General features: G+C 50.9%; 9 protein-coding genes across 9 annotated transcripts; 7 read left to right on the top strand and 2 right to left on the bottom strand.

Annotated features, from left to right (window-relative positions):
• Positions 1 to 3,238: 3,238 nt before the first annotated feature.
• On the bottom strand, positions 3,239 to 4,922 carry PV05_03119 (uncharacterized protein; the record flags this gene model as incomplete). The annotated part of the gene is made up of 3 exons (XM_013463748.1): positions 3,239 to 3,475; positions 3,532 to 3,696; positions 3,755 to 4,922. The coding sequence occupies 3 exons, from the start codon at positions 4,920 to 4,922 to the stop codon at positions 3,303 to 3,305; spliced, it is 1,506 nt and encodes a 501-aa protein (XP_013319202.1). The 3' UTR covers positions 3,239 to 3,302.
• A 583-nt stretch (positions 4,923 to 5,505) lies between these two features.
• Positions 5,506 to 6,705, top strand: PV05_03118 (uncharacterized protein; the record flags this gene model as incomplete). Its single annotated transcript, XM_013463747.1, has 1 exon — positions 5,506 to 6,705. The coding sequence occupies one exon, from the start codon at positions 5,506 to 5,508 to the stop codon at positions 6,703 to 6,705; it is 1,200 nt and encodes a 399-aa protein (XP_013319201.1).
• A 407-nt stretch (positions 6,706 to 7,112) lies between these two features.
• PV05_03117 (uncharacterized protein) lies at positions 7,113 to 8,126 on the top strand (the record flags this gene model as incomplete). The annotated part of the gene is made up of 1 exon (XM_013463746.1): positions 7,113 to 8,126. One exon carries the CDS (start codon positions 7,113 to 7,115, stop codon positions 8,124 to 8,126), a length of 1,014 nt encoding a protein of 337 aa, XP_013319200.1.
• A 629-nt stretch (positions 8,127 to 8,755) lies between these two features.
• Positions 8,756 to 9,962, top strand: PV05_03116 (uncharacterized protein). Its single transcript, XM_013463745.1, has one exon. It carries the CDS (start codon positions 9,035 to 9,037, stop codon positions 9,842 to 9,844), a length of 810 nt encoding a protein of 269 aa, XP_013319199.1. The 5' UTR covers positions 8,756 to 9,034; the 3' UTR covers positions 9,845 to 9,962.
• Positions 9,963 to 10,627: 665 nt separating this feature from the next.
• Positions 10,628 to 13,466, top strand: PV05_03115 (uncharacterized protein). Its single transcript, XM_013463744.1, has one exon. It carries the CDS (start codon positions 10,651 to 10,653, stop codon positions 13,447 to 13,449), a length of 2,799 nt encoding a protein of 932 aa, XP_013319198.1. The 5' UTR covers positions 10,628 to 10,650; the 3' UTR covers positions 13,450 to 13,466.
• A 427-nt stretch (positions 13,467 to 13,893) lies between these two features.
• On the top strand, positions 13,894 to 18,323 carry PV05_03114 (uncharacterized protein). Its single transcript, XM_013463743.1, has 6 exons — positions 13,894 to 14,784; positions 14,866 to 15,203; positions 15,250 to 17,603; positions 17,654 to 17,700; positions 17,751 to 17,834; positions 17,884 to 18,323. Exons 1-6 carry the CDS (start codon positions 14,703 to 14,705, stop codon positions 18,030 to 18,032), a joined length of 3,054 nt encoding a protein of 1,017 aa, XP_013319197.1. The 5' UTR covers positions 13,894 to 14,702; the 3' UTR covers positions 18,033 to 18,323.
• On the bottom strand, positions 18,234 to 19,621 carry PV05_03113 (uncharacterized protein). The gene has a single exon (XM_013463742.1). It carries the CDS (start codon positions 19,511 to 19,513, stop codon positions 18,407 to 18,409), a length of 1,107 nt encoding a protein of 368 aa, XP_013319196.1. The 5' UTR covers positions 19,514 to 19,621; the 3' UTR covers positions 18,234 to 18,406.
• A 221-nt stretch (positions 19,622 to 19,842) lies between these two features.
• PV05_03112 (uncharacterized protein) lies at positions 19,843 to 23,230 on the top strand. Its single transcript, XM_013463741.1, has 3 exons — positions 19,843 to 20,615; positions 20,669 to 22,358; positions 22,410 to 23,230. The coding sequence occupies exons 1-3, from the start codon at positions 20,271 to 20,273 to the stop codon at positions 23,087 to 23,089; spliced, it is 2,715 nt and encodes a 904-aa protein (XP_013319195.1). The 5' UTR covers positions 19,843 to 20,270; the 3' UTR covers positions 23,090 to 23,230.
• A 1,106-nt stretch (positions 23,231 to 24,336) lies between these two features.
• On the top strand, positions 24,337 to 25,960 carry PV05_03111 (uncharacterized protein). Its single transcript, XM_013463740.1, has one exon. It carries the CDS (start codon positions 24,690 to 24,692, stop codon positions 25,623 to 25,625), a length of 936 nt encoding a protein of 311 aa, XP_013319194.1. The 5' UTR covers positions 24,337 to 24,689; the 3' UTR covers positions 25,626 to 25,960.
• The last annotated feature ends 29 nt before the right edge of the window (positions 25,961 to 25,989 follow it).

The raw sequence follows: 25,989 nt of genomic DNA, 5'->3' as shown, positions 1-25,989 counted from the left end.
TAATAGTACTGAAAAGATCCACTTAACCAGCTAAAGAATGTCTTCGATAACTTAAAGGAGGATCCCCTTATCAATTTATAATGCTATTGTAGTATTATTAATATTGGAGAAACAATAATATTAGCCTTTTGAATGATATACTAAAAAGGTGAAAGGTAAGTTCTTCAAGAACAAAAAAAGAAAATCTCCTCGACAGGGAATCGAACCCTGGTCTCCTATGAATTTGTTAGTTTATAATGTGATAATAGAGGAGAGATTAGACTAACCCGCGCTCGTTATTCAACAATTGACTGAATCAATTGGTGTTAAATGACAAGCGGAAACTGGAGAAATTAGACCACATGTATATGAGCTGGAGTGTCGATAGGACTTACTCATGACCACTAGACCATCGGGGATGCGCTGTATCTGAAGATGCAGGATGGACTAAACGGCACGTTGATGTGTGTGCTAATTCTGACACAATTTGGGGCATTTTGGAACTATAAAATCTCATTTTTTTCGTTCGCTACCTGGTCTAAGCTTAGGCCTAGTGACCTAAATCACATTTAGCTTCATAACTTATCCGCCCTCGAAGGTATCCAACCTCGGAGATATATTCACTGCAGATTATCAATTACCCAGTCCCAGATCAATTGAAGGAAATTGTTGATTGCATCCTGCCTTTTGCTCACCCGTATCCTCATGGCCAGCTACGTGCCTACAAAGCAAGCTGCATACCGTGATCTTCACGACCAGTGAGCTTATTTAAGTGAGTTCTTGACCCGCGCCTGATCTCGGGTCTTCCAAGTGGCGTGCTATTGGTTTGCGCAGCATTAGCAGTCTTGAAGATCTTTGGTGGATGGATGAGCATAATGGGTCTGAAGCGCAGATACTTTTGTGTGAATTCTCCGCGATGGATTCCGCAGGATCTCCTCTAATGCATTCACATAGGTACTAGCCCACACCTACCACGAAAGCGGCGTAAGGTCTTCCTTGCCGATCCGGACAGCCTCCATGACGGAACTGACCTTGCGACACCGACTGGCCCCAATGAGTATGACGAGGATATCAAAATACTCCACGCTCTCGTGCTCGACTACCTCACACACAGAATGATCGAAGGCGGCCAGGATTCACGTTTGATAACGCAGGACGTGATCTTCGGAAGTAACTGCCCTACAGTGCTCGGACTTTGCGAATGGCTAAAATTCCTCGAGAACCCTCTTCTCGTCTCGATTGACTGTGTGACACGCCTCCTTAACCTCAGAATCTCGACTCTCGAGAGCCCCCCTGCAAAGCTACCGGTAGCGGTATTCTACGTACGAACATACACTTTGACTGTTGCACAGCTCAGCAGAGTAATCGAGGTTTTGTTGAAGGCCAAGATAACATTCAAGAACAAGATATTCGCTTGGAAAAGAACCATCGATTCTCTCTCAAAGGGTATATCGGTGGATCTTCGCTATGGCGGCGTTTCCTGTACAACGAATGCATGGGGACGGCATGTACATGACCTCAGAACCACAAGAGGATCTTCTCTCATGCGAATATTGCACGTCATATCCGACCTGTATCCTAAGGTTGTCGCAAATTGCCTTGTACAAGACATTCCTCATATGGAACTGCCAATATCGGCCGGTGACCAGCTCATTGACACGAGGGAGCAATTACTGATATGCATACTAGGGCAAGGAGCTCTCAATGTCAGTGTCGGTGGGTCTGTATCTTCGAGTTCAAATCTTCCCGGCAAAAAGTTGTTTCAGAGTCTGGGAACAAGGTTCTTTGCTACCGCGGCACATATGACTAAGGAAATTTCTCCCACTTCCCGACTGGCGGTACAGCGCTATGCACAAGAGTCTGCAGCCAAAAATAATGAGAAGGCAGTGGTATCGACTACTCGAGTTGCAGATGCCGCCGCATTGGCTAAAGTATTGACTGATCAGGCTACATCCAGGGTCCTGAAGAACGGTCGAGCCATACTCCTGATTGTGGGCCTTTGCCCTCCGGCGAAATCCGTGAAGGCTCCAATGAGCTTCTGGAAGTCGGACTCCGAGTCTTCTCGGATATTACGAGCGATTATGCAGGAGTTCGTAATATGGGAAGAGGGGGTTACAGACGGTCAAACTTCCACGGCAGCCAATTTCGCAAAGACTAGGTTCTTAGCGTTCGTCAATCTATACCCGCAGGGGCGGGCTGGAGAAGGAAAGACCGAGTCTGCCACAGCTCTTCTTCAAACGTACTTGCAAGCATTGCGACCGCTTATGGTTTTGTGCCTGGGTCATGATGTACGTATGCTCCCGGTCCTGAGATTCCTCCTGACAGACCAATATTGGCTGAAGTTATGCTGCGGACTAAGCAATACATACTGTACTTCCAAGTTGACGAGGAGGTCTACGGTCTCGCGTTTCCAAGCGATATTGCGGGCACCTGCTGCTCATATCCTTGTTCCCCCCGAGGCACGAACGCAACTTATGATTCGTCTTGATCTTTGGTCTTTATTAGTGGTGCACCCTGCACGAAGAACAGAAGCCTCTTCCGCTCATAGAAGCTGAACCTGGCATTATTATCCAGTCTTCGCTGGGCTATAACTACGGTGCCGGTGACGTATGCGTACAACGAAGAAATAAAGATAAGGTTATGAACTCTATTCCCTCTCAAGGGCGCTAGAAAAAAAGTAAGATCATATTTTTGTACAGCTAAAATTTTCCTCAACAAACGAGCAGCTTTCCTAAAGCCGTTTAGTCCATCCTGTGTCTTCAGATACAGCAAAATTCCCCGATGGTCTAGTGGTCATGAGTCAGTCTCTCCTCACTTTCTGAGAATTCAAATTAACATGTACAGTTTCCGCTTGTCATTTAACACCAATTGATTCAGTCAGTTGTAGAATAACGAGCGCGGGTTAGTCCGATCTCAACCCTTCATCACATTACAATCTAACAGATTCATAGGAGACCAGGGTTCGATTCCCTGTCGAGGAGATTTTCTTTTTGCTTTCTTAGGCCTCAGAGGAGGTCTGGTTTGATTTTTGGGTGTAGAATAAGTGTCCCAGCCTTTTATTACTCTAGATCACCCACCTAGATCAACAATGAAGGCGTAGGCTGTCAAAATTGTATTGCGGCCTTTCCCGGAAATGAGGTGAGATGAGAACTTACTTTCCTAACCGGCATCACGTGATAAATCGCTCAAGTGCAAGGGGTCGCCAGCCTTGTATCATTTTGCAGGAATAAACTCTGTAAACACACGGAGCTTGTAGAGACTCGGAATTATCTAGCGGATCACCTATAAGCCATACTTGTCGCCTAATATCCTCCAAACATGGTTCACACAACTGATGTTGTCCTCTCTTCGACAGGTGGGACACCAAACTTGGTCTCAACACCTCCGTCACCGTGGTCAAAAAGGCGATACATCAACTTCCACACCAATATCACTACAGCTCCGGCAATGGCACAAGATGCTGCAATGATCAAGCCATGTCTATATCGAGGAGCATCTGTTCCACCCAGTCAGCTTCTGCCTTTAGGGGCCAAGGACATCAGATCATCTCACCTTGCGTTCGGAAGAGCTGGGCGCCCGGGAACCCAGCGAGCTGGATACTCATAACATAGGCTGCCAACGCAATTGGTCGTTTATAGTCTTGCACCTTGGATGTAAGCCATGCGGCGCTGATAGCCTGAGCGGAACCCATTCCCATTTGGGTCATGACAACGCCACCTAAAAGGGGTCAGCGTCTTTGTCTTTGAGTAGGGTGAAAGGTAAGGTATGTACGTACCATAAAGGACCCATTTGCCGACTCCGTTGGGTGCCAATGCCAGCCACAATAGGCCTGCTGCTCCCCACAAATAACCCACGACAATATGGATGCCGCGCTCTCGGAATTTGTCGCTGCTGTATGCCAGAGAGACGGACCAAACTAGTGCACACACGCTGCCCACGGAGTTGAGTCCGTTTGCTTGAAGACCACTGAAGCCGAGCGATTTGATGATGGACGGCGCGTAGGTGTTCATTGGTTGGATCATCATCATTGAAAGAAATGCTCCGACTAGGTGGCCGTATATCCGCCAGTCCATGAATGTCTCCAAGATGTGCGACGGCAAGACGGGCTTACCGTATCTAAGGGCTTTGGTAGGGTCGTTGCGGATGACACGAGTGACCAAGATGCAGGCTTGTCGTTCAGTGAAGAGGTTGGAGGATTTGCCGAAAAAGGACTTGGGCTTCGCGGGACCGTGAGGTAGATAGATATAGGCTGCGACTGCCAGGATGCAAGTCAGTATTCCCTCGATGAGGAACAGCCATTGCCATCCATGAAGACCATGAGTTCCCCGAAGAGAGAGCAGGCCGATCGAGAGAGGTCCACCAAGGGCGCCTGCAAAGCTGTTTGAAGCCCAAAAAATGGCGAACCGTAGGGCAAGCTCCTGATTCGTATAGTACTTTGAAATATAAAGAGCAAATCCAGGAATGTACCCGCCTTCCAGGGCACCCACGAAGAATCTGGCGGCGTAGAGTCCTGCTGCATTCTTGATGAACATTTGTGACCAGGTCACAATGCCCCATAAAAGCATTGTGGCAGGCAGGAATCGTTCAGGACCAATCCATTTGGAGACCATGTTGAAGGGTATTTCGGTGATGACGAAGCCGACGATGAACAGCGTCTGTGCGAGGTTGATTTGTGTGTTGCCGACATTGATGTCCTTGCGCATCGTGTCGGTCAAGGCATTTCCGATGTTTGTACGATCGAATTGAAGGAAGCAGAAGCATAGCACAATAAAAGGCAGAATGAAGACGTCCACCTTCAACAACGCCTTTCGAGCTTCGGCCGGCTCGAACTGAACGTTGGGATCGTAGCCAGGAACATGAGTGGAATCTTGCGGGAGTACATCGATGTCACTGTTGGAGTGTTGCATCTGTACAGGGGTTTTGAGCTCGGAGGAGGTACCCATTTTGAATTGATCGTAAGGGCGAAGATCTGCTTTGCAGTTGGTTATTTAATAGAGAGGGTGGCTGTGGAATGGTCTCTTGCCGGTTTCGATGTTGAGTACTCTTCTCCGTCCATGTTGCGATCGGCCGTTTCTTATATGCATTGTGAAACTGCGCTGAGGAGCAGGTCTCTTGCAATGCTGATCGCATCTTGTGGACGACTGAAGGTATCATGATAGCGAAGATGGCGTGCTGATTGCGATTGGCCTATCGCATGGCCGTTTCCCATCGGCAAGCCGCAGGGCTTGAGCCTGGACCGGCGGAGTCTTATCAAGCCGCCGCACGCCCATGGTCATGCCGACGGTTAGCCTACGGTATGCCGTAGGTCACCTATGTTACTCTATCACAACATATCTACTGCCGCAGGATGGCCGTGCACTTGAACAGACTTCTGGACGATGCCAGCACGGGGTCGGCCGAAGCAGTCGGGTTTTGAGCTGTATATATACTGCAACTGGGGAACATTAACTCATAAACAGCCATAGTCAACATCAACTTTGTGCCAGAAATCGCTCGAAAAGACGGCTGCATATCTTAACTTTTGCGATGGAGCAGAATACACTGAAACGAAGAGGAGTCGGCTTGACAGGCGTCGACAAACAACACTCCTTCGGAGGTTACACTCTCTTCTGTCCGCTCACCAGCGACACTGCACACTTAGTTGACATCGACGGCAAGGAAGTTCATTCTTGGAAACTTCCAGGAAGAATTGGTCGACATGCCAGGATCCTGCCTAACGGCAATCTTGCAGTTAACACACTTCGCCCGTCGCCACAACGCACGACACAAGATGGAGGCCCATACCCTTTTCCATTCTTCAATAAATATGGCGGCGGCATCATGAGCGAATTGGACCCTGATGGAAAGGTGGTTCGTCAATTTACTGACCCCTTCGGTCACCACGACCAATACCATTATGGCGATGGTCGCATGTTGTACACCAGTCTCGAGGCATTGTCACCTGAGGACTCCGCCAAAGTGATCGGAGGCGTCCCCGGATCTGAAATTGATGGCATAACGTATGCCGATACGATCAACGAGGTCGATGCGAACGGCAAACTCGTCTGGCAGTGGAAAGTGTCGGAGAGACTGCCAAGGGAGGAATACCCGTTGCAGCCACATTACACCCGAGAACATTATCCTCTGATCAACGCAGTCCTACCGATGCGGGATGGGAAACATATTCTGGCGTCCATGCGGTCGGTGTCAGCAGTAGTCATCATCGAGAGATCCACGGGTGATATTGTGTGGAAACTTGGGTCAGATGTGCTCGCCCAACAGCACAATGCTACCGAGCTGGAGAACGGCAATATCTTGATCTTCGACAATGGTGCCTTCCGAACTGGTCAGTCCATTCAATATACGCGTGCAATTGAGGTGGACCGTAAGACCAACGAGATCGTCTGGGAATACCATGATCGCTCACAGATGGTATACTTCTTCACGCCATTCATGGGCAGTGCACAAAGGTTGGCCAATGGCAATACCCTGTTATGTGAGAGCGCTTTTGGCCGTGTTTTCGAGGTCACCACGGACGGTTACGTCTGCTGGGAGTACGTCAACCCGCATTTCGCGCCATATCCTGATGCGGCAACGGCCAAGCTATTTCCAGGAGATTCAAACGCCTTGTTCAGGGCATACCGGTATTCATTGGAAGAGATTCCTTGGTTGCAGCGTAAATTGGACGGTGTCGAGAATGGTCAAGCACGGGCTGGTGGCATAAGTGGTATCTGCAGACAACAATGAGAACTTAGCAGAGAGCTTTGGGCGGTAGGCAGCATAGGGCCCTCCAATCATTTTAGGCGTTGGGAGGTTTCGAATCATTCAAAAGTCCAGACTTGGCGCGACTTCATTGTGTCCTTCATCCGAATCGAATCGCAACCACAGGCGTAGTTACATCTGTGAAGTTGTTGCCGGGAAATCCGTCTGTGGTTTAGGCGGTCCTGCCGTTTCGGGCATGGTCGAAGGCTGGGCCCGCCGCCGCTTTTGAACCCTTGCGTTAAACGATCGTCCTGCTGGTATGACCCATACGAGTTGGGACACCTGATATGCCTTCAGAGCATCTACAGCACATCGTGATTCTGTGGAATAAGACTCTCCTGAATCATTGCTTTTTTCAGTTTCGCAGAGACTTTTCTTCAAACCCCAGAGATATGGACCCTCCAAAAGCAGAAACCGATGGATTTGAAGTGGGCGAGGTGCTTACAGGACCAGACGATTGTCGAATAGTCCTGTACTACGATCATCTGCGATTCATCCTCGTCATGACGAAACCAGAGATCCGAGAGGATGGTGATGTTGTGGCAGACTTGTTTCTGAAGATCGAGGAGGCCGAGAATGATCCTGATGAAATGATGTTCGATCGCTACCTGGAAGATGTCAGAGAACTTGCAATCTTGGCCTGCAAGCATACGATGTATACGCTTGCAGCATCAGTCCCGAAGCCGAGGAGCAAGCAACTATCTCTTGAGGACTTTCTGCACCCCGCAACTTTCTGTCTACAACTACGCGCCATGAAAGGAAAGCTGCAGGCCGTAGGAATAGACGACATCTCGGAGTTCGCCAGCATGCACGAACCTGTACCCTTGGCAATGGACTTCGTGCCCCGTTCTGTTCCGGCTCTCACTCCTTCCGTTGAAATAGAGTTCATTGAGGATCTCTTTATGAGGAAAATACTCAAAGTCTCCAAACACGGTGAAGTGTGTGTCTTCAAATCAGCAACTCAAGGTAATGAAGACCAGCTTAGACGAGAAATAAGTGTCCTCCAGCAAATATCCGATAAATGGGAGCCCGATCACCCCGATCACCCCCATGTTCCACGGCTTCTTGGTCTCGTGACATCTGGGGGTCAAGTCATAGGAATGCTTGAGGAATTTATCGATGGCACGAATCTGCACGAGCTTGACCTAGATGATGCTTCCTCCGCGCAGCGCCGAAAGTGGAAGCGTCAGATCGAGCAGGCTATCAAGCAACTACATCAGAGTGGCGTCGTCTGGGGAGATGTGAAACCAGAAAATGTTCTGATCGACAAAGCAGCCCATGCGTGGCTTGTCGATTTCGGCGGCAGCTCGACCGATGGTTGGGTGGACGAGGATCTAGCGGAGACTATGGAAGGCGACTCGCAGGGCTTGCGCCGGCTGGTGGAGTTTTTGGGCGTCCGACATTGAGATCTGGTGGACTTTGATGGCAAAGCACTCACGAATCACTGGTGCTTATACCTCGAGACTGGCCCCCAACACTTCGGTTCGCCTTGATATGGCTCCAAGTTACACCTATCCAAGCATTGTTATTGCTGATGGCTAAAGGAACCCTTATAGTTTCGGAGCGGAACTACGTCGTTAGCCAACATGCCAAGAAGATCATTCTGATTTAGCCTACGCAAGGACACCATGTGTCAGATATTGTCGATGCTCTTATTGAGGCTGGCCACGACAGATATGAGTTGACAGGAACGGTATTTGGATGCAGTATGTAGACGACTAATGCCTTGATACTTCGTGGCGTTACGTGGATGGAGATCAGGAGGAGAAATTCAAAGCACTCAAGATGAATCTGGATGGGAAACTGAAGGAGGCCGAAATTTGATGAGTAAGGGAGTGATGATGATCGTATATGCTGGGAGGAGATCGCTGGCATTTGTTATGTAGAGGTGTCCAAGGGAAATCCGCCGTCATCCGCCTTCAGGTTAGGCTGGTGACCGTTGTGGGCTAGGTGCGCCGCCGCTTTTGAGTCCTAGAAGAATACTCTTCACATCCTAAGTTAGTCCTCTCTTCCTGCCAAACTGTTCTCCCACATATTCAAATCAAGGTTCGCTCTCTGTGGCACTCGAGATTTGCTCAAGCGCCGTGATTCCTCGCACATGAGAGAACGAGCTGCGTCGCGCCAAAAGGAACGGCATCTGTCTAAGCCAGTCATGGCCCGATACTTGGGCCAACAGTCAAGATCATCCCGCTAATTGGATTACAATCGCTTTCATCACACCAGCTTATGCTGGCTCTACTAGCCTCAGCTCGCACTTAATGTTCGTCCCTTCTATTGTCCATGGCTGGGCCTAGTTCACAACATAACGACTGAAATGAAAGCCAATCCGCCTGAAATTGTTCCAAAGGCAGACCTGGAGGTCTTGGACCAGGAAATTACCGATGAAAGGGGTTTATACCGTATACGAGCTGGCAACAGAGTCCACTACCTTACCATCCCAACGACTGTTTTTGATGATGACACGATGAGCAAGCCATTCCTTCTAATACCTCACCTTCCCGACTTCCCCAACACGAATTGGACCAGAATGACGATTCCCCGAGAAGAACACGGTGCATTGGCACATACTATCTCCCTTGACCCGCTTCCGGAGCTTCATTTCACCTTCCACGAAAATCTGGTCGATATCCTCTTGCTTGACAAGATAACGCAGCTCCATCCGGGCGTCCTCGAGGTTCTCTATAATGGTTGGCCCGCTATCGCGAAGTACTCCTGCTTTTGGGACTTTCACCGAATACAACGCGAGAACTGGGCTTACGATATTTTTCACAACGATCATGACAAGGGTCAAGCACTCATTGCTCCAAGAGTCTTGGGTCACTTGACAGAAAACGGGCGTCCGATCGGGCTGTTACTCGAAAAAATCGAAGGAGTCCTTGTGTCAATTAAGGACAGGGAAAAATGCGAGAAAGCTCTCCGCATTTTACACGCTGAGCCAATACGCTTGGTCCACGGTGATGTCAACAGATACAATATGATTGTGGACGCCAATGATAGCAATGTGCGACTTATCGACTTTGAGCACGCCGAGCAGTATGATGAAAGTAAGGCACGGAAGGAGATCGAATCATTAACTGCTGAATTGACAGAAGAGACCGGCAGAGGTGGCACTGTCTGGTTCTAGCTGAGTTTTTGATTGATGGAACCGGATAGGGCGTGGGAGTTGATATTGTGTTCCATCGTCTTTTGGGCATTTCAACGGCGGCTACAGTAGACCTTTCTGTAACACCACTGAATCCGATATTGCTGTTAGTGGTAGATGTGTAACAAGGTTGAGGATCTGCCTTATCATCGGTCCCGGGTGGTGGGCATTCCTTCGCATTCCCATCCTTCGCGCTGTCGCTGTGGAAAGGCGACCACTCCCTTGTTCATGGGTGGACGAGGTTTGCCCCCTTGATTGTGCAATTCTGCGGGCGAGGGAGATCGCGTCCCTGAGACCTGCAAGATTTGATAGAGGTGTAACTCCTGATGGCTAATGGTAAGCTACACTGTCGTCGTCCGTGGCAACCCCTGCAGGAGAAGCCGCGACAGATATTGGAGAGTCCATGAGAGTCTTAGGAAACACACAAGGCTGAGCGGCAAGGCTGAGCGGCAAGGCTGAGCGGCAAGGCTGAGTTTTGTGACACCCCACACAGAATCGGCGACAGCGAGGTCATGTTTATCCTCCACAGAGTAAGAGCAAGTTCAATAAAATAATGACTTAATTGCCATACAAACCATCTGTTGAGAAGCCCATGCCGGTCTGACAGTATGAGAACCTGGGACAATGAAGAAAAGGTTACAGTAACGTTCCTGGCTTCGATTATGTAAGCGACGGGCAATTGGGTGATCGAGATAAGATAAGATGTCCAGAAACTTTTCCTGCGGCAAACGCAGAAAATATTCAGACAACATCTTGCAATTCTAGGACGTAATCACGGACCAAATACAATGCCTCGGCAAGCGCATGGAAGACCGTTGCAGCCAGGCAAAATCATCAACTCTACAAAGAAAAAGCCAGCCAAGAATCGCAGACTCAATGCCCTCGAGATCGCCGAACGAGAGAACCCGGACGAGACCAAAATCCGACAACATCGACTTGGTATAGTCGATGATGACTCGGACGAACCACGCAATCGCGCAGATGTGGACGAGCGGTCGTCAAAGAGGAGGAAGATTGCCACGACAGAAGAGGATGAATCTGTAGATGAAGGCTCCGACCTCGAAGGAAACCGGTGGCACGTGGGTGTCGATGACGAGGACGAAGACAGTGATATTGACAGTGAGGATGCCTTTGGTGCAAGTGATGAAGAGCGCTTTGCAGATTTCACATTCCGTGGCAGCACTAGCACTCATGCAGAGGCTAAGAAGCGGACTCGTCCTTCAGCCCATGATCTCGACGAGACTGAACATGACGGCGAAGACGAAGAAGAAGATGATGATCTTGGAGATGAAGCAGTCGATCTGGCTACCGCTTGGGATATGGATGATGAGTCCGACGCCGAGGGAGGCAGGAAGAAAAGGCCAAAGGACAACCGCGGCTTAGAGAGCGATGCTGAGGAAGATGGAGACTCAGAGTCTATGTCTTCCGATGATGAAGCGTCGGAACCCGACAACGATCGAGTCTCGCTCTTCTCTGTGTCGGACGATGATGGCGACCATTCCCGTTTGCAAAACTTTGTCGAGGAACTCTCCAGTGGAAGACCGGATACTGCGTCGAAGAAAAAGCGGATGCAAAGCAATCTACCTGACAAGCCGTCGCAGTTTGGTCTAAGCACTTCGAAAATCACGGCAGCAGACCTCATGCCTTATATCAAAGATCCTCGCCAAAGACAATCATTAAAGATTTTGCAGAACAATGAGGAGACGGGCGATGGAGCTCATAAGGGTGGTATTCCAGGGAAGCTTGCACCGCCACTGGCCAAGCGGCAGCAAGACCGTCTTGACCGTTCCGCCGCATATGAAGAGACTAAAAAGGAACTCGGAAAATGGGTTGAGACTGTCAAACACAATCGACGAGCAGAGCATATTTCCTTTCCTCTGGTCGACCCTGCAGTAGCCGGTGCATTGACAAGCAAGCAACTTGGACCGATGTCTAAATCGCAACCCATGACCTCCCTGGAGGCAAAGATCCAAGACATCATGGTGGAAAGTGGCATGATGTCCAAAGAACAAGGCTCGCTCAATGAGCAGGAACGGGCTTACGAAGAGCTTCATGAAAAGAGGCTTCCCCTTGAAGAAGTACAGGCCCGTCAAATGGAGCTCAGGAAGGCAAGAGACCTAATGTTCCGTGAAGAGATCCGGGCGCGACGGATCAAGAAGATCAAGAGCAAGGCCTATCGTCGTGTACATCGGAAAGAACGAGAGAAAGCCAACCAGGAACATCAGTCTTTGCTGGCTGCACAGGGTTTGGTCGATTCTGAGGAAGATCGAGAGAAGAATGATCGTCGACGTGCCGAGGAACGTATGGGAGCGCGACATCGGGAAAGTAAGTGGGCAAAAAGTGTCAAGGCCATGGGTAGAGCAGCTTGGGATGAAGATGCGCGGCATGGCGTCACAGATCTTGCTCGAAGAGATGAAGAACTTCGGAGGCGCATTGAAGGCAAGACAGCCAGCGGTTCAGACGACGAGGGGCCCGGGTCATCAGATTCAGACGGATTGTCAGGTTCTGATGACGAGGAAGCAAGATTCCAAAGCAAGCTTGACAGCCTTGACCAGGATGGTCCTGGTGATGTCGAGACTCGTTTGGGCAATATGGCCTTCATGAAAAAGGCAGAAGCTGCCAGGAAAGCTGCCAACGATGCAGAGCTTCGAAGTCTAAGACGAGGCTTGCGTGAGGATGGGGAAGGTGATTCGGCGGAAGGATTGGACTCTGATGATGACGAGGCCATTGGGCGTCTCAAATTCGGGACTCGGAAACAAAAGGAGCTGCCCGAGCCCCCGGTGTCTATTCAGAAGAGCGAGTTCGAAGAGCGCGAGTCGGATGCCGAGTTCGACGAGGGCGAAGATGGCGAAGAAGAATCTGGACCAGGGGTCCGCAAGACATCGTCCAGCATTGTACCTGTGAAGAATGGCACGTCGAACCGTTCGCAAGCTTCAGCGCCTGTCAAGAGCGGCAAGGCAACTGCGAACGAAACGCTCAGGTCTAGGGGCATGAAAACAAGCGCCCCCCGGCCCGCCTCGAAAGGGACGGCAATATCCAAAAACCAGGCCAAAGTCCCGCAGACTAACCTTGACGACTACACTAGTCCCTCAGAATCCGAAGGGGAAGCCGAAGCCGAGCAAGACACCAAATCTGCTCTTGCGAATGCCATCTTTGCCGGTCTCGATGATGTTGAGCAAGACTTTGCCAAAGAGAAGAAGGAAGTGGAAGCAGAAGAAGGCGACCAGGTGGTCGATAACAGCTTACCTGGCTGGGGAAACTGGACTGGGGAGGGTATCAGCAAAAAAGCGCAAAAGCGCACCAAAGGACGGTTCCTCACCACCATCAAGGGTGTCGCCAAAGACAAGCGACAAGACGCCAAACTCGATCGAGTGATCATCAACGAGAAGAAACAGGTCAAGAAGCACGGCAAGTACCTGGCAACCGAACTGCCTCATCCATTCGAGTCGCGCCAGCAATACGAGCGGTCTCTTCGTCTACCTCTGGGTCCTGAGTGGACTACGAAGACTACCTTCCAGGACGCGACCAAACCCCGGGTTCTGATGAAGCAGGGTATCATTCGGCCAATGACGCGGCCTCTGGTGTAGTTTGACGTGAAATATATATGACTGAAGCCTACTATGCTGCGGTCTCGTTGCTGCTCTGAGTCTGTACGATTCTTCTGCTGTTGTTCCTTATCACTATCTTGTTTGTACTCAAGTCACTTGCGCCATCATCGCGCATCCCAGTTCTTCACGCCTGGTGTTCATCTGTGATTCAGAATAACCCAATGATTGGCTACTCCAAAAGGTCGAAAAGAGTCTAAGAAAAATCTCCGATCGTCGTGCTGATTGTGGCTTGCTGCCGAAATTGGCCTTCAACGCGGAAACGTCAAATTGTAAACAGCTAGGAAACAAACTTTTTGAGGCGACCCTTTCTCGCGTTGACCAGTTCGTTAGGTGTTCATCGTTGCAAAGATGGAGCCGCAATACGAGAGGAACCAACTTTCCGATGACTACTGGGCGCAGCGCAGTGACCTTATCCTGCCATGTCCTCAACATGTGGGCTCTAGAAGGCCGCCTTTTCATCATCAGCTGTGGGCATATTCATTCAGCTCTTCATTGGCAGCAGGGATGTCCGGCGACGAGGAAAGTGCAGAAATTCCTCTGCTCGAAGGAAGGGGCAGCAGCAATAATAATGAAAGGCAACAACGGCGTTGCAGCACCAACTCATCTGCGCTATCATCTTCTTTTCTCCCCTCTACCCTTCTACAACCAATCATTCTCCTTTTCAGGAGCCTCAACCCTCCTAGCAGTCAGGTAACGACATATCTTCTCCCTCTTGCTTCGTATTACTATCCCTAGTCTCCGTCCTCGGTTGCCACGCTACCTCTCGGTCACCATCTCAAGCTCGAGCCTCCCGTCGGACGGACACACGGATCACGGCCTTCGCCGTGCATATGTCCAGGCCAAAATCTACGAGTCTAGCTCTGGTACGCTTTGACTCCTCCTCGGACCCTGTCCTGGTCCTCTCATACCTCAATTTGGAAGTCTGTTGTCTCTGTCCGTCGTCATCGTCTATCAGGAACTTTTCTGAAGCATATGGGCAAATATACACTTCGGCTCCCGTTTTCTACTGCATCGACATCTTTTTGGACATTCGGATCTCTCGTGTCTTCTTCTGTCAATCGATTGGAAGATTGCAAATCCTCTAGGAGTGAATCTCGGAAGCAAAGAGCGCTCAATCCATACTCTCGAGCTCCTGCCACAGTTTCCTACCACATCTCTTCCTCCTGTTTCTGCGCATTGGATTTGCTGCATGTGCAGACAACCCAGACTCCAAGATTTCATACCCTCTCAGGATGTACAGATTATTTTGTCCGATTTTGCTAACAGTATCACAGGCATTTCTTGCTGGAGCCCTACCTGCTCCTCGTTTTATCAGTAAGTCCAACTATTTCTTGCCTCGAAAATCTGGGATGTCAAGCTCAGACCTATGGACTGATGTTTGCCTTTCATTGCTAGGTGCACATGGTCAACGTTTCGAAGTTGGACCTCCTCTCATCACCTCTTACCCTAACGGGAATCCCTTCGCAAACCCGTCGACCACTTACTTCTTCACACCCGCTGTAACAGCCACAGAACTAGAATCAACAATATCGACACCTCTCAGCAGTGGCGTGAACGCTGATCCAAATCCTGACAGCCATCCAGGCGGCGTAGCCCATGACGGCGAGTACTCGTCGACGATCACCTTTGTCGATCCACACCTAAGTATCCAAACCATCACTCTCACCAGCCTAAACTCCTCACAAACCGCCACGAGTACTCTTGAAAACCAATCGTCTTTGTCGCCTACGGGGGTAAGGCTAGTCCTCTCGATGCGTGTGAGCTTGCTGACAAAAGCAGAGCATTATTACCACGCTCGAGACAGGAGGAAATCCTCCAGTGCAGCCGTTTCCCACGAGTGTTCCGACACTCTCGTCCGCGACTATTCAGCCTCTTGACAGCACCGTCCCGTTTGGCAATCAGACCGCAACAGCTTCTGAAAGCACTCTGACAGAGACTTTCACAGTTCCTTGGACGACGTTCGAAACTGTGATAGTGACGCAGACGGTGACCACCATTCCAGTTGAGACAACTGCCGTAATTACTGCAGTGACCGTTCTCAACACCACCGTTACATCTGACGGAACAGTGATTGCAACCTCGGTCGCAGGAACAACAGTTGTAACGACGACGGGTACTGATTTGGTCGAAACCACCTTGTCTGCATCGTCGACTGTCACCGGCACTCTTTCCACCACGTTAACAACAGAAACGTCAGCCACAAATCTGCAAACGGCCACTCCTTCGTGCTTGCTGAGTATGGGTTGTAATGGTCAAGACATATTTCAGCCTATTGCAATTGGTCAGCCTCCGACAAGCATTGCCCAACAAGGCGGCCATCCGGTTCCACGACTGGGGATCGACAACACAACAGGGCCTATCGAGACCAACAAATTCTACCAAAACTTCGTCCTTGGTAGCCAGGGCTCTCCTGCTTTTGTGATGCCATATTCTTTGACGTGGAGCAAAGGCAGCGGCAATGCGCAAAGTTGGGGCATGGCCATTTCACACTTGGAACAGAGTCAGAAGGCTTTTGGGCCTGCTAACACGGCTATTCCGAATTCTCCAGTTTCCTACTATATCAACCCTCTCGGCATCCAGTCACTGATATTCTCGGCCGCCGAATTTGGCACGAACACGGTGCTCACGACCGATTCACTGCTGGCATTTTCTGCCCATGTCCATCTTCGACCAGGCACGGGTTCGTCTTCGGTGCTTAGCATGCCAGTTGTTCAGGGCATGGCGTTCGTCACTGGCCAGTACACCAACCTGCAGCCCAATATTCAAAGCAGTGTGTTCTTCCGCAGCGTTGCAGCTGATGGCCAGCCAAAAGCGGGTGTGTTCAAATACAGAATCACATTGGAAGATGGAAAAGTCTGGCTGTTGTACGCAATACCAAGCAGCGGCATTACTCCCAACTTTCAGCTCGTCTCAAGCACATTGCTTCAGGGTCCAGCCAATTGGTATGGCGACATCCAAGTGGCCAAACTGCCTGATGATGATCTCGACTACATCTATGACGATGCGGCAGGAACTTATCCTACCTCTGGGAATGTCGGAGGGTATGCTCACGACGCTAAAGCTCAGTACAGTCTGTCCTGGACCAAGGGCGGTGCTTATGCAAGCAACTCGACTCTTGTGATGTTCGCTCTACCTCATCATGTCCAGTCGTTCGCGGCCAACAGTCCAAGCACCATCACAAACTTGACCCTTGACACGACCGTGTCCGGAACTGCGACAGCAATAATTGCAGACTACTGGGTCTTGGAGGAGGACCAGCTTCCTACCTCCCTTGGTTTTGCACCCTGGAGACCCTCGGATTCGTCTCAATCCACCGTGAATCTGACATCAGCCGCAATTGCCGCCATCCAGAGTGTCGCAGCGATGGAAGCTTCCCAAAACATGTCTGCTCAGACAAATCTGAACAGCATGTATTACTCAGGGAAGGCGCTCAGCAAGTTTGCAGCCATTGTATATACGATGCACGACCTTGTCGGCCAGGAAGACCTGGCGAAGACTGCGCTGCTTGAATTGGAGAGTTGTTTCGAAGTTTTCTCGAACAATCAGCAAGAATTTCCATTAATCTACGATACGGACTGGAAAGGACTCGTGTCGTCAGCAAGTTATGTCACTGGAGACAGCGGTGTGGACTTTGGCAATTCCTACTACAACGACCACCACTTCCATTATGGCTACTTCCTCCACGCTGCAGCAGTCATCGGCTACCTCGATCCTACATGGCTTACCAAGAACAAAGACTATGTCAACGCCTTGGCTCGAGATGTGTCTAATCCCAGTTCGCTGGACCAGTACTTTCCGGTATTCCGATCATTTGATTGGTATCACGGCCACTCATGGGCCAAGGGACTCTTCGAGTCGGGTGATGGTAAAGATGAAGAGTCATCTTCCGAAGACGCCATGTTTGCCTACGGTCTCAAGATGTGGGGAAAGACCATTGGTGATGCATCGATGGAGGCTCGTGGTAACCTGATGCTATCTGTTATAGCACGCAGTCTGCAAAGTTACTTCCTCATGACTTCAGATAACGTCAACCAGCCAGCGTCCTTCATTGGCAACAAGGTGACGGGTATCCTGTTTGAGAACAAAGCGGATCACACTACCTACTTTGGTACCGACTTGAGTTACATCCAAGGGTGAGCTGTTCTGGTACTTAGTCCCCACGCTTCCAGCTAATGATCAACAGCATCCACATGATTCCGGTCATGCCTTTCTCGACTTTGACGCGAACACGTAAGATCTCTCTCCCACCTACGCGGAATGGCTTTGCTGACGGTCTACAGAACAATTTGTGGCGGAGGAATGGACGACGTATTTTGCCGACGGTGCTGTAAGAGACGCTTCGAACATTGAAGGAGGATGGAAAGGTGAGCGCGTGAACGAGGTGATTGATTTCGACGCTAATTGACGTCCCAGGTATTGTATATGCGAATTTTGCCAATATTAACCCAACAGCTGCATATGACTTCTTCACACAGGACAATTTCGACATGAGCTGGATCGATGGAGGAGCTTCTCTGACATGGTACATTGCACTGAGTGCTATGCTGGGAGGATCTCCTTGATCAACAGCCTAGGTGACGATTGACGACAGCGACTCTGATTACGGCAAAGCGACGGAAAGGGCTCAGGACGGATGGGACGGTCTCTGTGTGACATGAAAGGAGTCACGGTTTGGCGTTACCTCAGGGCAAAAGTGTGGCGTGCAATTGATTCGATAGACTTGGAATTACGGGCCTCTGGAAGGCGGTTTAATACGTGTAACAACAGGATTGAGCAAACAGGATGAGTAGGGAATCTATAAATAATATCGATCCCTAGCATCGAACTTAGTCTGGTGTCTCTGGGTATCCCTACCGCAGGCGCTTTTGTTTCGTGTTACATGACTGGGCCTCCACCGGCAGAAGCCTTTTCTTCGCGAATGGACAGCGCATCTCGGTCAGCCGAAGAGGAGGTCCAGCTGCTGTTTATTGACGGCTGCGTTCAGATTTCCAATATCTAGGCGATTGCTCGACTGAGCATCGTCCCAGCGGAAGGCCAGACTGGCCCTTGGCTTCTCGGCACCAGTCATCTTAACCAGCGGAGTCTGTTTCAGGACACTGCGCAACAGTACGTGTCGCAACAGCCGTGGCGTGATGTTGTGAGGCCGTCCGTACCTGTACTCCTTCATTCTGATTCCTGGCTTGGGACCTTCCAGGATCAGCGAGGATTGCTTGTCCGCTTCCTCTTGCTCTTGGTCTGCCTGGGAGCGACGGGCTCGAGGTCGACGCGAAGGTAGGCCTGGCATCTCCGTCTTCCCGGATACGAGGTCGTGTAGGTCGTTGTACTCGTTTTCGGCGAGCGGGGGAAGGGCGAGTTGAACGTTGTGTTTATACCACTCGTGCTTGAGGTTCTTGTAGCGACATCGTGGGAGGGGCTTGCCCCAGATGTTGGTCTCGGGAGGGTGGAAGCGCAGTCTTACATTGGGCTTGCGGCGGCCGATGCGGTCGAAGTGTGTTTGTTGGATGGTTTGGGACTTCAAGAGAGCTTCGAGGCGTGGGGGAATTGTCCACTTCTCGATCAACTGCTGCCAGTGGGCTTCGCGGCGGGCTGCTGCTGGTGTAGTGGTGGTGGTGATAGGTGGGGCGGTGGTCGCGGCGGTAGGTGAGTCCGGATTCGTGTTGGTAGCCGTGGTGGTAGGTGAGTCTGGAGGAGAGGCGAGCTCGTCAGAGGAAGTAGCAGGCTTGGTAAAAGTGTCGAGCAGCGTGTATCTTCGAGGTCCGATGCGACCGTATGTCATGCGGAAGATCTTCTCGAGGTGGATGATGTAGCCTTCGTTTGCGCGCTTCAGACCGGTGAGGAATTTGCGGCCGCGGTGGAGAAGTTCTATTTGCCGGGAGAAGGAGATAGGGTTACCGGTCCGAGTGGTGGGTTTGTGGTATTTGGGAATGTATCGTCGGAAGGAGGTGGTGATGTAGGATTTTATGAAGGTGCGGCATTGTGGGAGGGGGAGGTAGGAGGCTTCCCGGAGGAGAGAGCGGTAGAGGTGAGTTGGGTTCGTTGTCATAACATTACATTGAATGCAGTGTTAGGGTAGTCAATGAACTGACGACTACTCTACTCCGTACACTGCGAGGCGGGCGTGGTCTGTATGAGGATTGAGCGCAGTTTGGACAATGACAGGCTCTCGCATGTTACAGGAATAAGGCACTGGGTGGCAGGTGGTGAATTGTTGTCGGTAAACCTGCCACGGATCGAAGGGAAAAACACGCTAGTGGGTTAAGGCGAAAGTCAAGCGGGGTCGAATGGTTAATTGCTAATTGCCTGGGCTCCGTGGTTCACACTACGCGTTGAGCCACGAAGCGACGTGATCAATTTCAATTTCGTCCTCGTCAAGTCCAGCCCAACGAGCCCGGACCAGGTTTGTTGCGCCGACATATTCACATCCCAGTCTGTTGGATACTCATTGCCTATCAAATATTGAGCGTACTGTTTATCATCGCCTATTCACCATACCGACAAGGGGCCAAACTGCTAGCTGAGCAAATCCCCAACCCGAACGACCTTCATCCCCCCAGCAGCCATAGCGGCGCACCCTCCAGCCTTGTACGGGCATGCAATCTCACCTGTCGCATACACTCACAGTTGTCATCGCAGCTTGACTGTTAGCTGGGACAAAAGTTTTCGTCGCGATATCGCAGCGCTGAATGTGCAGCCTCCCCTTAATCGAGCCCACCGCATCCCGATAGCGCATCAGCGCCCGATATGTCCTGACAAACGCACCGCAAAACATCTCAACCGCCACGATAAACGGGCAACAAACAATGATGGCATCAGGAGGCTTACAACCAGGAGTTTATGCGCAACCACCCCCCTCATTTCCTCAACACGGTCATTCCAGCTCTATGAACGCTTCTTATCCTCATCCTCCCCTAGGCTATGCCGAGGCTCACTCTGTGAACAACACACCTGCGCCGACTCCTCCACCTCCCAGACCTGCGTCTCAACACCAGCAACAGCAGCAGATGGTGTATAATATGAATGGTGGTAATCCCATGGCAAATGGAGGTATGATGGCCGCGCCGAATAGCTATGGCGGATATGCCGAGCAGAATGTGTTTCCACAACCGAACTACTATGTGAATGGTAACAAGCCACAGATTTATACTGTGAGTGCGCCGAGAGTGGGCAAGCGGAGATAGTTGTGCTGACCGGGTTTCAGGCTGTATATTCGAATGTCTCTGTGTTTGAGATGGAAGTGAACGGGATCGCTGTCATGCGCCGTAGAGCAGATTCATGGCTCAATGCGACGCAAATCCTGAAAGTTGCTGGAGTCGACAAGGGGAAGAGAACGAAAGTGCTGGAAAAGGAAATCACCGGCGAGCATGAAAAAGTTCAAGGCGGTTACGGCAAATATCAAGGCACCTGGGTCAACTACCAACGAGGACGAGAGTTTACGAGACAATATGGTGTTGAGCAACTGCTCCTGCCGTTACTTGAGTACGACATTACCTCTGATGGTATGCCTGGTATGGGTCAAGGCATGGAAACACCCACGAAAGAACAAGCAATGGCCGCGCAACGCAAACGACTGTATGGCGGTGATGGACGACCGCTTTCACAGACATCGGGAGGCACTTTCTTCAAGAACATGTCCAGCACGGCTGCCAATGCGATCCACGCTCTGAACAGAACACGTCTCGATTCGCCGAGCCATGCGGATGGTCGTCGCTCGATCGGACCACGAAGACAGTCCCAATCTCAATCATTCACATACGGCACGGATGGCTTATATGGTCAAGCAGGGAGTCAACAGAGTATGCCAAGCATGACTTCTCAGGACAGCTTTGGCACGAATGGAGGCATCATGAGTCAAGGTGCGAGCTTTGCCGACTTCCCAAGTGTGGACGCACAAGAGCCACCGAGAAAGCGTATCCGACCGTCTCCTCAGACCTCGTTCCTTGCTGGCCCATATGATGCATCCCTGGAGATGGCACTGGCGGATGGCACACCGACCGAACCGAATGCTTCGTTCTTCTCTCAACCAAGCCAGTCGTTCATGGCACTCGACCCGCTCTCTTACGGCCTGGAACCTTTACCTCACCCTTCCGGTGCAATTGACGAACAGAAGAGAGACCTTCTTCTCGACCTCTTTATTGACCCGCACCGAACGGATTTCGAGGACCATCCAGCATTCTTGAGACTCAGTGGCGAAGAATTTGAGTTTCCCATCGACGGCTCATGTAATACTGTATTGCATTGGGCGGCGACGTTGGCCAGAATACCCCTGGTACAAAAACTGCTGCAGAAAGGCTTCAACATGAGGCGAGCAAATAGTGGAGGCGAAACTGCCTTGATTGCAGCGTGTCAAGCACGAAACAATTTGGACCAAAGCAGCTTTCCGGCACTCCTTGACCTTCTTGGACCTAGTATTGAGGTCAGAGACGGACGTGGTCGGACGATACTTCACCATATTGCAGTGTCTTCGGCCATGAAAGGGCGAGGTGCTGTGGGCAAATACTATCTTGAGTCGTTGCTCGAGTATGTCGTCAAACAAGGCGCAACGCAGTCTATGTCATTTGATGGCCTGAATATGTCGAACCAGGGGAACAAGATGACGTTAAACCGATTCATGTCGGAGATTGTGAATGCACAGGACAAGGCGGGCGATACGGCGCTGAATTTGGCGGCGCGGACAAATACAACCACGATCATTGAGCAACTGATTGAAGTGGGCGCAGATCCTCACATTCAAAATCGTGGTGGCCTGTGTCCGGTGGATTTTGGGGTTGGAGGTGGTCAAGTCAAGAGTCAAATGCTAGATCAAAGCATGACCATGTTTGAGCAGCCTTCGGCGGCGAATGGCTTGCCACAAAAGTCCTTCGAGGAGGCTCAAGAAGGACTCATGACTTGTAAGTTGACATGTTGCGAAACCCGAAGGCAAAAATGCTAACCATGTACAGCCATCCGAGAAATCCTGTCCCAATCAGAAGCGGACTTTACAGCCGAGATGAAAGAAAAGAAGGAAATCCTCGACAAGACAAACGCGGCACTGAAGGAGTCGGGTACGTCATTAGCAGAAGAGCGACGACGACTCGAAGATGCTCGAGCGAAGGTGCGCGAGAAGGAAGATCTGGAGCAGAAAATCCAGAATCTGCGTCAAGCGGCAGCGAAATTGCGAGCCGAATTGCATCAGTCCAACCCACCAACGACGATCCAAGAGAATGTTGGAGTCGGCGAAGCAGATAAAGGTCTGGACCTCGATGGACAACTTCCAATGGTTGCACAATTGTTTGCAGATGGCGAAACAGACCCTAGCAACATGGCGCTGACCCAGGAGCAAGCCAATTTCCTGGGGTGTCTGGAACGTGTGGAGGTGCTGTCTGGTCGGGCCAGCGTGTATCAACGACATAACCAGCAACTTGAACAGATCGCAAAGACTCTCAAGGCTCGCAGTGCAGAACTGGAAGAACGGTACAAGAAGATTGTGAGTCTGTGCACGGGAGCTGATGAGGATAAGGTGGATGGCTTGCTGGATAATCTGGTTCAGGCGGTCATCAGCGAGCAGAAGGAGATGAACAACAATTCCCAATTAGGACGAGTCAGAGACTTTCTGAGGTTGGTGAAAGGGTCAGGCAATTGATGATGGGCACTGTGCTGGTGCATGAATTGGCTACACATGTGGGAGGTACGCCAATGTACTATGGTATCCCAAAGATGTGGTCTTGTCCATTAGTGACAATGTCTCTGTGTAGCTATTATTGTAATGTGAATGATCCACGTGGCGGCCTCCCGCTATGGTCACGCAATTGAAACAAGACGGAGTACTACGTAGTACGTAGTCCTGAGGCATGCGATGAATGGGTGGTCCTGGGTGGTCAATGTTTGCTTACCAGTACGAGTACTCCGTAGAGTTGTGGAATGTATCCAAGCGCGCGCATGGACGCGGCCACCACCCCAGCCTCGTTGTAAATTGGGATGGAGCCTCGTCGACCTGGCCAAGGACAAAGAGTGCCATCAGTGCCCAACAAGAAGAAGATGACCTACGTGCCTAAACAGCACAGGTCTATCGCCATGTTCGATTGGACGAGAAAACAATGTGGTTTGTTTCATTGAAGGAGGTCGAATTTGGGGGGGGACGATGGGGGGAGTTGTAGGCGAGCAATTCATGGCCAATAGATAAACTGCGGGCGGTTTCAAGCGTGTCGCGGAATGGAGCGATAGGCGGAGACGCGCCTTTCTATAACTAGTAACGCCTACGATGCGCCCTCCTTTTTCCGCCATCCACGCCTATCCACTGGCCATCCGTTGTCCATCCTCCTCGACCAAACAGGAAGCTCAATGGCTTTCTGGAGGCTCGTCTCCCTTAACCCCTGCTTCCTTTCTCATGCACGCCATTGTAGGAAAAAGAAGTTTGTTTCTACGCCCCTTCTCCTGTCCACCCACTCACTCACCGACACCTCACGCGACCTTTCGCCCTCAACAGTCAAAGGCCACCGTTCCTTCGCAAGTTCGCCCTCCTTGAGTCGAATGGGAGGTCTACTCTTGAGGGTGCTCGACCCTGTCTTATGTCAATGCCTTTGGTGGTTAAGAGGCCAATGGGAAGTATCAAGCGCGACACAACACAGCTACCCCTGTCTCTGGCCCTGACCCACTGCTTGACCATGGCCAGCGATTCGCTCCCTTTCTACGGTTACGGAGTTGCCAGTATCTCGCTCTATTCCATGCGAGCTCTTCTGCGACACTTCCAAGACTACTCTGGCACGCCAAAGCCTTGCGAGACTGCAACGCTGATCGTGCTCTGGAGCATGTTTCATGGAAAACCCACTGTCACCATACCACTTATGGTGGAATCCCAGATCGAGCACCGATGATACCCTCCTCCCGAGGCCTCGGTTGGCCGACAGACTCGACACAGACCCCGTCTATCCGACAGACGTCCCTGACGATGGATCGCTTTCTTGACAGTAGGTGTTTTATACTGGTCCAGCCCCTCCCCTTCGACCACGAGTTTCGCAGCACTCAGACCACCTTCTCTTTCGCACAGGCCATTTTCTCTCTTTCATCCCCTCTCAACTACACGCTCCCTCTCTCTTGTGAGCTCATTACATTCATTCGGGGCAGTCGCTGGCCGTGCCTACATTCATTTCTTCGATCAAGCCGTGCTTGGTCTGTTCACCGGTCTCGACGACCATTGTAGCAATCTCGAACCTTCCGTCTCCCAACCTCGTCCCTTATTCACCATGCACTTCGCCAACGTCATTATTTCCACCTTGATGGTGATGGCCCAGGCCGATCTCATCTCGGCCAAGGCAGTCGTGCATCTTCCGAATGCACTTCGACGGAGGCACCTCCTCAACCAGATCGAAAGAGATGTGAGCAGAATTCTGCGGCGAGCACCAGAACCACAGTCCTCCGGCCCTGTTCTTAACGTAGCGACGCCGAACAACATGACCAACGCAACGATCGCGACGGCCTGCTCCGATGCGCTGAGCAAACTCACCAAAGTGAACAACCCTGCCGGGTTCGCGGCTTGTTACAACATCCTATCCTACGATGCCACCAACAAAAACTTTGAAGCCGATCTTCGACTATACCAGATGTTTGCGCCCTCGGGAGCATTCTCCGGCCTAGCAGCCAACGATATCCAGATCGGCCTCATTTATCCTACGAGTACTACCTTCCAACCAGTCACCAACCTGAGGAGGACGAGAAGATCGCTGGAGGGAAGACAAGGCAACATGGCTGAGATCCAGCAATATTCCCTCGTCGGCAACTTCGAGTCCAACTTGGACCTGACCAAACTCAACGACACGCAAGTCATGTCTTTGATGTGGCCGGACGTCAAGCTCAACGCCGTGGATTCGTCGCAGAGCATCATTAGCGGGAACATCACCGCTGATGACGGCGCATGGTTCGTGGTGGGCAAGTTCAGCGGCGAATTCAAGACAAGCCTCGTCACACCGACCGTGGCGACTGCTGCCATCGCCGCCGCGGCACCTTTTGTCCTGCCAGGCACGACTTTTGGAATCTTCCCCGTCGGGTTTATCGTCACGATGGCTTGGACGGTCTTGTTTTTCCTGGCGTTTGGTCTCGGCACCATCGGCCGCATGAAGTATAGAGAAGTGTACAGGAAAAGAAAGGCAGCCCAGGCTGGCAGGACGGGGAAGAGAATATAAAGAGAAACCGGGCAGGAAACTGCAAATGCGAATATCTTTTATGGTGGACTTTGATTTGGAAATTCGGACGCCTTTGAGCAACTTCTGTCAGATACCCTCATTTACAATACGGACGAATTGAGAATTGGATTGATTTGGCTTGGATTTGGCTTGGCTTGAACTGAGCTCTTGTACCAATAGCGGCATTGCAATGGTGTTCTGGTCCTGGCCTGGTCTAGTCCGAAGGACTCGCAAGATGGCGATGGAAGAGGATGCGATGAGAGAAGAGAAAGAACAAAAACGTCGAGAAATAGAATCAAGAATCAAGAATCAAGAATCAAGACACGTGATTGAAATTTTCTCTTTTTCCCCGCCAAACCAAAAC

Source organism: Exophiala xenobiotica (assembly GCF_000835505.1).
Source record: "Exophiala xenobiotica strain CBS 118157 unplaced genomic scaffold supercont1.2, whole genome shotgun sequence".
NCBI lineage: Eukaryota > Fungi > Ascomycota > Eurotiomycetes > Chaetothyriales > Herpotrichiellaceae > Exophiala > Exophiala xenobiotica.
This window is presented reverse-complemented; position numbering and strand designations above follow the sequence as displayed.